This window comes from Wasmannia auropunctata, unplaced genomic scaffold (assembly GCF_000956235.1).
Source record: "Wasmannia auropunctata unplaced genomic scaffold, wasmannia.A_1.0 LD336076.1, whole genome shotgun sequence".
NCBI classification, from domain to species: Eukaryota; Metazoa; Arthropoda; class Insecta; order Hymenoptera; family Formicidae; genus Wasmannia; species Wasmannia auropunctata.
Genome location: NW_012026814.1, coordinates 1,564,511 through 1,574,674, shown reverse-complemented (window position 1 = coordinate 1,574,674; position 10,164 = coordinate 1,564,511). Strand labels below are relative to the sequence as shown.

Below are 10,164 nucleotides of genomic sequence, written 5' to 3'. Positions count from 1 at the left end.
GATGAGGACTGCTTTCTCTATTCTGACTTGAATCCAAATTACGTAAGACTACGCTTTTACTTTGACCCGCACGATATCACCGCTCGCACGTCGCTTGTATTATATACGTTGCCGCCGCTGCCCAAATTGCGGCAAACCCGATTATACGATAATCGTTCCCTTTTTTTTTTTGCGCATTGCAGAACGGCTTAAACAGCGATAGCTTACTGTCGACGCCCAAGTTGACTTTCCACGGTATCGAGGAGTAAGTATGGAATGAGAATCACGTTTAAAATAGAAAGACCACGGCGTGTGGCCGTCGCAAGTGATTTAATCACGAATTTTCTTGTTGTAGTTTCACGAACGAAATGGGTTTCTTATACCCTGAGATATGCGAGTGGTAAGTATAATATGTTATGTATTGATTTTATTTCGCGCCGATAATAAAATTTTGCCACTCTAAATTCAGTAGAGAGAGAGAGAGAGAGAGAGTCAAAATAGTAAGCGGACAAGATACTATTTTGACCCCTGGTGGTCGGTACCCGGATCACCAGTGGATAATTAAGGGGAGACCAGAGCGCTTTAACGTTCACACAGCGATACGCAGAAGATTGAGCACGTAGTTTTGGATTAATAGACGGTTGTGCGCCGTACTGATAATGTCCAAATGATTCAGGATGGATGCTGTTTTGACGAGTCCAGTGACAGTGAAGAATTGTATGGGGTGGACATTCAGCCCGTCGCCACAAGTAGGGTCACCAGTAGGGAATCTAGAAACCACTCAAACATCACTGGATTCCGCGGCACGCGTAGGATGCAAATCACAGTCCTACACATCATGGGACTGTGTGTCGCGTTTGTATGTTGGTGGTGTCTACATCGTTGAAACAGCAGACGAGCATGGTCAATGGGTCGAGGGGGCAGAGTATGTGCCAAAGGGGGACACGCCAACACCAGAAGAATGGAAAGCCCTATCCTGCGTAAATCAACAGTATCTGGACGGGGGAGTAAAAATATACATACGCGGGAAGGGAGTAATGACTCGTCAACAGGCAAAGAGGTTAACGGAGACAACGCCTGCTTCGAGGGTTGTGGCGAGTGGATCTAAGGGACCAACAACTAGAAAAGGAGCAACAGCACGCACGGAAGAAGAGGTTGACGACCCAACACCAGATCAGAACACTGGGTTTTATTACTCAGATATAATACCCGTGAGGTGTGTAGCTGTTAGCACAATGATATGTGGAAGAGAGACGGATCCCGTGCCCTATAGCCCGCAGTACCAGATTCTAGCCGATAGACTGAATGACCCCGCACAAACTGGAGTCTTATCCGCGGTCGTGCGAGGGCCAAATGTTAGAGACGCAACGGCTATGTCGTTACTGGTCAAGGCGATGTTGCTGAGGCCATCCACCAGATATGAGATAGCAGCGGTGCTGCGGTGTGGGGCGATGGGTTTATCTGTCGGACAAGAGAGCTATGCCTGTGATCCCATACCGTACAGGTTTGTTCGCAAACCAAAAACCGTTAGCGGAACTGGAATGGACATAATGCAAAAGCCAGGTGTGACGCCCAACGCGTGGAAAGCAATAGCCATGCCTTTAGATACTTTCGTGGCCCTGGAAAATAATTCATACTATTCTACCACGCCTGATGGCTTTACATACGGGGAGTTGGACGTAAATTGGACAGCAGTGCCAGTGCCATCGCGATTGTTGAGGCAGAGTCACCTTTTGGCCTATCTTTTTTCGTTTTTGAGCTCTGATGCGTGGTCAGGCACTGTAACCTATGGTAGTGTAACAACAAGAGATGGCCCTAATGGGAAAGTGTATAAGATGGTGGAAACGTATGTTCCCGTTGTGAATAGTATCAATGTACCCGGTGTGAGGAACGTGTGTTTAGTACTTATTGATGAGACATCACCCAATTGTTCTGCCAACGTCAAACTATCTTTGAGGGACGTGGCTGTAGATGTCCCGGTGTGGAAAGGTCCCCAAAATGAGGTGCCCGTATCAATTTGGGCGTTGTGGGACAAATTTTGGAATACAGAAAACATACCCGGTATACGGAGAGACACTACATTCGCATTGAGCGAAATATGTACGCGGTTGGCTGTGTCAGACACATGTGGTACGGCGTTGTCGTTGCTCGCAGAATTGTACGGTCAGTGGTACTACGGAATTGCACCAGCGCTCAAGCACGACGAGCCAACTCCTGATTACACTGCGGAGCCATACGGATCATGGACCTACGATGGTTCGTACTTGGACAAGACTAAGGCTATGAAAAGCCATCTCTTCAATCTGGACCAAAAGGACAAACTGGACGCTCGCAGAAGGTCCATAGCTTACAATTTTTCAGGGATTTCACCTCAGCACGAGTTTCCAACGGGTGTGGTGCGAGTCCGGTATGTCGGACAGGGTGAACGTCTGAGAATAACGTGGTCCACTCAACAACCTGAGGTGGCAGTTCCGGCATACAATATTCAGACCATGACGTCGGTGAGTCGCGTCGCAACCGCGATGGGATTAATCTTAACACACACTGAGTCCTATCGGTTCGCGTCTCCCACAGGATTTGTCCACTGGGTGCATATGTTATCTTGCGCCATAAGTTTTTCAACGTCGGCTTTTCTCGCCCTGAACGACATATCGCCCCGCGACTGGGCGGGAGTGGACAACAGGTACGATGTGGCACACAGAGATAGTGTGCTCAATGCAATTAAAAGTGCTATGTATGGAGGAATAACTGTCCATCTTGACATTGAGAACATCATGTCAAATATACAAGAATGGGATTTGGACATAATGGCCGAGTATTTTATGTTATCGCCATATAATAACGTGGACTGGATGACCTTTAGCCCCGTTCCTGCCCACTGCACCCAACAGTGGGTAGACAAAATGGGATTGACAGGAGGGACAATACCCAAAGAAATAACGATGTTTTACTATAAGAGCAGACCTTATATGGCCATGAAGGTGAAACGAGAATACGGTGAACACAAGTTTAACATGGTCACAACAATTGACATGTATCGCCGTTTCCCTCAAGCAATAGTGCGAGAGCCTGGTGAGGGTTATGTCTGCCTATTGCATTGGGTGGACAACGTGGCAGGTTATTCAAACGCAGCCTGCAATAATAACAGAGTCCTGGTTCCAACAGATATGTATGAGTCACTAACCTATTGTGCACCGGTTATGAATATCGGTATTCCCTATTCAGACACTACGAACTGGTACATCATCGGTTCAAACTATGAATACGGTGATCCGGCATTGAGTGGACTCAAAGTCACTCCAATACAGTGGCCGGGCCCACCCTTGTTGGAGACTCTCTGGCAGGGTGCAAAAAACTATATACTGAAACCGGCGGCATCAGCGCTGGCCGGTTTCTTGACTGGAGGCCCTGCAGGCGCGGCAGTGGCGGGGGCAACACATATAGCACAGTAGTTAGTCACGGACCTGGCTCCTACCAAAGATGCTCCCAAAGCCACGGAAGCCGTAGTCAAGGCGGAGGAGACCGCGAAAAAGGTACTTGGTTTACCAGCTGGCAACACGAAAGTGATGACTACCAAGACCGTCCCACATACCTCCAAGTTAAATACTATCACAAAGGAGGAAGCGGTCACAAAGGGCAAGGAGGTAGCAACGCTGATGGAACAGGAGAAGAAGAGTGGTACAAGCGAGAGCACGAAGAAAGAGGAGAATTCGACTCCTGTTCCAGAGCCGATGAAGGGATTGCAGACACCGGAGGAGAGTCCGGTAAACGAGTAAACTATCCCAGTGAACAATAAGACGTCTTAAAGACGATTAAAAGACGTCTTAAAATGTTTCGGACGTCCAAAAAGATTTACTAAAAGACATCTTTAAGACGTCTTAAAGACGTCTTATGTCTGTCTTTTAGACGTCATATTACATGTCTTTTAGACGTCTTATAAGACACTTTTGAAATGGCCTATATGACATTCTTCAGACATCTTTTAGACATCTTTAAGACAACCAATAAGACATTTTTTTGGCGTCCTATATGACATTCTTCAGACATCTTTTAGACATCTTTAAGTCAACCTATAAGACACTTTTTGGGCATCCTATATGACATTCTTTAGACATCTTTTACACATTATAGTATAATTTTAAGAATAAAAAGAGATAAAAATTTAGTTATTTTTTACATGTTTATTTTAATTATTTAATTATTACAAATACACAATACACAATACCGCTTCTTTAGGACCGATGCTTGGTGACAGCCATTAAAAAATATAACATATATAACATATATATATATATATATATACATGATCATTTACATGTATGCAACACGCACGCTTCCTTCCTCTCTTTCTCCCGCTCCCACGCCATGCATTCACGAGAAAAAAGAAATACAAAATCGTGTTACATTTCGCACGATAAAACTCGTAGCTTGCTAACATTTCTGTATTACACGTAACACAGAACTACCGCGAAACGTCGTATGCGCGTGCTCCTGTGTCGCATGAAGCACCGTAATGTATATACCGTGCGTATGATATTCGGTAAAACAAGCGCGTTTGGTGAACAGAATGTTACACCTATTTGACAACTGAAACTGTGCGCCAAACGCGGCTACTGTTGCCAGCTTATCATAAGTGGCGACCGAGCCATGCGCAACGTTTTGCAAATTTGACACCCAGGCTCGAATTCATATATTTATTTTCTTTCATGCTTCTGCGCGTGTATATATGTGTGTATGTGTGCGTGTGTGTGTAACAAGTAATTTTTGTATACTGTTCTAAGATCGTGAAGACAATTAAGTAATCGAACATAATTCAGTGAATTCTTGGAATTATATATACATATATCGAAGAACCGCGCCCGACTGCGAGCGATGGCTTCGTGGAAGTCTTTAACCGGAAGAATAAACGGATCGATCAAGTATTCGGCAATGCGCTGCGTTGTGGCTAAACCTAAGTTAAATATATCACACAGCTCCATAGTAAAGTATAAAAAGATTAGAATACATTTTACCCGCATCAAAACGGAAATTTATTTGGCGGAGCGCGGCTCTCTCCGTAATGCCCACTAAAAAATATCGCCGCGTGAAAGTCCCTCCCTCTCCCCCGAGCCAAACCCCCGGATGTGTTGTCGATGTGTCATCATCATTGCGCTCTTATCACAGACGTGAACGTTTGCTTAAACCTAGAGAATTGATTTGTGCTGCCTTCGCGTAACGGACTCACGAAAAAATGTCAAGGAAAGAATTCTCGAGAGACAACCTGTCCTAGTAAGTGGATTTTACGCCGGTTTGATTTCATCGCATCACCTTGTCGTAAGAGGATGGCGGCGCCTCGTCCGAGAGTGCGAGTGGCGGCGGCGGCGGTATCAGGATAGCGATGTGATAAGGCGGCGGGGGCGGGTTCTGCCGCACCGTCGTCGTTGGCACTGTCGCCGTCACTCTATTGACGACCCCGTCACCGATGTTGGTCGCGTTCGTCAGGGCGACTATGTGATCCTCCTGCATACGAGCGTCGTGTTTCGGCCGACCGCTGTGGCGGTAATGGCTGTCACGGTATAAAATATAAAATTATAAAATGTTATATATAATGCCATTATAAAAAAACATACATATATATATATATTTATAAATGTTATATTTATGCCATTATAAAATTATACAGAAGAGTTATATTATGCTAATCGCATCTCGACAAAGTGTCCTACGATAAAACGGTAAGCCGTCATTCTCTAGCTTCTTGCAGAAATGTTGACGGGCAAATCTCATCACTCCGATACAATTTTCCGGCGCTAAATTATCTCTTCACACATGAGTCACAGCATAGATCAAGCACACCTACAATGCAATGAAGAATGCAATGTAGTTGTAAATAATATCTTGTAAAATTAATTGACTAATAACAAAAAATATTTGAAAATATATGATTTACAAATTTGAGGTTAAGTCACAAATTATAATGACATTATAATGTTATAAATTAAGAAAGTAATAGTTATATTAATGCAAGCTGCGTATTTATCGACTAATATTTAATAATTGTCTTGAATACTAGGATATATGCATTAAGTATAGTAATTACCTTGGATTAAAATCTTTTCCGTCATCAGACATTGATTGATACGATCGGATCAGCTACGAGGACGTACAGAATCACGGAACACGCGTACACTTCTTCTTCTTCTTCTTCTTCTTCATTCTTCACTATCAGAGTACTGAGCCACAGACGTCCACCTCAGTCCGTGGCTCACAACGGAATCCCACACGTGCACTGATTGCACTACGCGTAGTCACAGTATAAGAAATACACTGTGGCGTAGTTGTCTATCGTAAAGCTTCATCCGCAATACAGATTCCATTTATTTCCAATTTCAAAAGCAATAAAATATATATAAGTACACCTGCATTAGATATATATCACATTGCTGATTTTTATAATAATTCGAATTATTTTATTTTGTAAAACTGATGTCTTATTTTTTTTCTGAAAAATGTCTTAAAAAGGACGTCTTATACACACGTCTCATGAGATATCTTTTCAGACTTTGCTAAAAGTTGTCTTAAAGACGTCTTTTTGGTAAAGTCCTAAAGTCGTCTTAAAAAAGACGTCCCAAACATGTCATATGAAAGATGTCTTTTTAGTATATACTAAAAGTTGTCTTAAAGATATCTTTTTGGTAAAGTCCAAAAGACGTCCCAAAGACGTCATATGAAAGACAACTTTTAGTATAGTCTTTTCAGACTATACTAAAAGTTGTCTTAAAGACATCTTTTTGTAAAGTCCGAAAAGACATCTTTCGAAAGACGTCTTTCGGATGTCGTTTAGACATGCGTGTTGACTGGGGGTTTAGTTGCTGGTATATTCTTTTATTAAAGGTTTATTGTTGCATGCTACATCCTTCAAATGTTAATGATAGATATATAGATCTTTCTGATTGACAGTATCATTTATATATTCTACAGTTATATATTGATATACATTTGAATTAAAAATTCACAATATGAATATGTATATAATTGATATTAAAATATCATAAATTAGGAATTAATAAAAGGTTTAGTTACTGATATATTCTTTTATTAAATGTTTATTGTTGCATGCTACATCCTTCAAATGTTAATGATAGATATATAGATCTTTCTGATTGACAATATCATATTTATATATTCTACAGTTATATATTGATATACATTTGAATTAAAAATTCACAATATGAATATGTATATAATCGATATTAAAATATTATAAATTAGGAATTAATAAAAGGTTTAGCTACTGATATATTCTTTTATTAAATGTTTATTATTGCATGCTACATCCTTCAAATGTTAATGATAGATATATGGATCTGATTGACAGTATCATTTATATATTCTACAGTTATATATTGATATACATTTGAATAAAAAATTCACAATATGAATATGTATATAATTGATATTAAAATATTATAAAAACTAAATATTATAAATTAGGAATAAAAGGTTTAGTTGCTGATATATTCTTTTATTAAATGTTTATTGTTGCATGCTACATTCTTTGAATGTTAATGATAGATATTGCATGAATTTATTAAAATATTAGAAAAAAAACTTGCATTAATAAATATTACAATCTCAACTTGGACGTTACATTATGGTAAACATAGATTTACACGTAGCAATAAAATTTTTTTAAAAATGTATGAGACATAATAATAAATGTCTATAAATGCATTAATATTAATCTTTAAAGTCGTTCTATCGTTTCTTGATATTTATTTCTTTTGAAAAAAGCTAGTGATACTTTTAGATCCTGCCGCTGCTCTTTGTTTAGCTAATTCCTTTTTACCAGGGGCAGCGCTCTTGTGGGTCTGTAAAAAAATATATAAAGATATTCAAGTTAAATTTGTACAACACAAATGTATTGTTTTAAAAATTTAGAGACTACATTTTCCTCATGTCTGTAATCTTAAATAAAAAAAAAGAAGCAATTACGAACATTATTGCATTTAGACCAATAAATTGCTATCTACAATAAAAAAATTGATATATTTTATTTGTAGCTTGATACCTATAATTATAGTTATCGTTTACTGAAATGACTGTGATTACTAATTCTACTAATGAGTAATGACTAACCTTTTCGGGTTTACTCAGATTCGTTTGCTTCTTTGCTTTTGGCACTGGGCTTTCTTCGATGGAATCTCTCTTAAGCTTCTTCTCGTCCGTTTTAATTTCAGGGCTAGTCAGTTTGCGTTTTTTATTCTCCACTTCCTCAGGTATATTCAAACGCTGTGCCAGCTTCTTTGAGAGATCTTCGGCAAGGTATTCTGACACAATGCCGTGTGCATATTTTAAGTATTCTATAAGAAAATTTTCGATAAGTGCTTTGTCAATTAATTCATCTTGCTTGTAGATGGTGGCCTACAAAAATTGATTTAATATATAAGATCCCATTAGATCTCAATTCAGCTATAACTGACGTCGAGAACATTGTCAAATGTTTGATCTTATCTTTCCTTTGTCACAAACAGCATTACAATTACAATTTTGTTACTTTTCTTACCTGCCTCTGTACCAGTTTCATATTTAGTACTCTGAACATAAGTGGCACTCATAGCGCCGTGAGATACATGAACTCCTTTCTCTTTTAATGCATGCGCCACCTTCTCTACCTTCTTTTGCAGCCAATTCAACGATTTGTCCTCATTGAACTTGAACGCTTGCAGCGATTCATCCCCCTTACGATCGGCGACTAAGGACAGATTCAAATTGTCACATTGCGCGAGGCGAGACGTCTCCGGGAAGTCCTCATCCCAGAGACATTGCTCCAAAGGTTGAGCCAGTTCCGACTGTAATAAAGGGATATGCTTAAATGATACCTAAAAAAAAAGAAAAAAAAGAAATAAAATTTTCCATTACCTTTCTCAAGTACGGCAGTACCAAGAAGATTGGATCAATCGGTGTCGACAAGTGCAGCTTGCCGTCGGATTTGACATTGTCGTCAATGAACCAGGACCTCTTCTTTTCGTCAAAGATCAAAACCTCTTGCACCGTGAGATTTCCAGCGCCGAATACGAATATAGCTGGCTTATCGGAGGCTGGATGTCTAAGCTTCACGCTCTCCGACTGGCCTCCACTTCTGTTCTTCGCACTGTCCTCTGAAATACATTTTCATCGATATGCAATTTCCGGCGGTCGCTTTTCGCAGGGGCGCCTAAACAGCTGATCGCGGCGGTCGATCGACAAGTAAGACTGCGGGGTTGCAATTGTCAGTCGCGACGAGCGACAATGAATCGTCCTCGCGCGCTCACCTTTCATGAGGAACACCCACGTGCTCGCCGACGGGTGACAGCTCGTCACCTTGGCTGCCTTCTGCGGCAAGCTCTTGATGCGCGGCATTCTCCCGCGTTGCTGAGCGTCCCTTTATTGCAGGTTATACCTTTTCAGCTGGACGCAGGTATAGAACCGTGGTAGAAACGCTCGACTAGATTGTTCGTCCGCTTGCTATTGCACGCGAGAATTTAACAAACTTCGCCCATCTTTCACGAATAGTATCATCCGCGATTCGCTGTCACTTCTGCCAGCATTTGACTTTATCGCGAACGGCTTTGTTTTGCTGCACGCGTCATATCATCACGGAGACTCGCGGTGGACGGCGAAAATTCAATGCGCTACTAAAATAAGCGAAGCCACATCTATATCTAAAATATCTATAAAATATCTATATCTAAAGATATCTGTACGAGGAAAAATCTATAATTTTTTTTTACTTTTTCTGTTTCTATAAGTAGAAATTTCTCTGAGAAATCAATAAATTAAAAGATAATTTATTTAACAAAATAATATTTTTTCGAGAAAACACAGAGACTCGGACTTCCTTAATGGAAGTAATCGAGATGATCTCCTTAATGGAAATTAAAATTTCTATATTCCAATTTCGAAATTTCAATAATTATATATAAGATTTGATCTATAGTTTCGTATACATATATTATATATTGCTCTTCCTATTTTTATTAATTTCAAAAAAGGTTAAAAAATTAAATAAGAAAGAGTTTTACTTTAATGATCGATTGATTCGCGCATATTGTTTTATTTCCATATTAGTCATTTTAAATGGATTTTGATCGATAGTCATATAAAAAATAGTGGTCCTGTAAAAAATTTATTAAGAATTAGGTAGCAGCAGGATCGGATAAGAGA

General features: G+C 40.0%; 2 protein-coding genes and 2 long non-coding RNA genes across 4 annotated transcripts; 2 read left to right on the top strand and 2 right to left on the bottom strand.

The window, feature by feature from the left end:
• Positions 1 to 14: 14 nt before the first annotated feature.
• LOC105449216 lies at positions 15 to 4,985 on the top strand. The gene is made up of 3 exons (XM_011688237.1): positions 15 to 244; positions 335 to 379; positions 449 to 4,985. The coding sequence occupies exon 3, from the start codon at positions 657 to 659 to the stop codon at positions 3,429 to 3,431; it is 2,775 nt and encodes a 924-aa protein (XP_011686539.1). The 5' UTR covers positions 15 to 244; positions 335 to 379; positions 449 to 656; the 3' UTR covers positions 3,432 to 4,985.
• A 612-nt stretch (positions 4,986 to 5,597) lies between these two features.
• Positions 5,598 to 6,381, bottom strand: LOC105449217. Its single transcript, XR_974313.1, has 2 exons — positions 6,059 to 6,381; positions 5,598 to 5,814 (listed from the first exon to the last, which is right to left on the bottom strand). It is a non-coding gene; the product is annotated as an uncharacterized LOC105449217 (long non-coding RNA).
• A 333-nt stretch (positions 6,382 to 6,714) lies between these two features.
• LOC105449214 lies at positions 6,715 to 7,651 on the top strand. The gene is made up of 2 exons (XR_974312.1): positions 6,715 to 7,081; positions 7,512 to 7,651. It is a non-coding gene; the product is annotated as an uncharacterized LOC105449214 (long non-coding RNA).
• Positions 7,468 to 9,662, bottom strand: LOC105449215 (ribonuclease H2 subunit B). Its single transcript, XM_011688236.1, has 5 exons — positions 9,273 to 9,662; positions 8,881 to 9,119; positions 8,525 to 8,810; positions 8,098 to 8,321; positions 7,468 to 7,829 (listed from the first exon to the last, which is right to left on the bottom strand). The coding sequence occupies exons 1-5, from the start codon at positions 9,358 to 9,360 to the stop codon at positions 7,734 to 7,736; spliced, it is 933 nt and encodes a 310-aa protein (XP_011686538.1). The 5' UTR covers positions 9,361 to 9,662; the 3' UTR covers positions 7,468 to 7,733.
• Between the last annotated feature and the right edge of the window lie 502 nt (positions 9,663 to 10,164).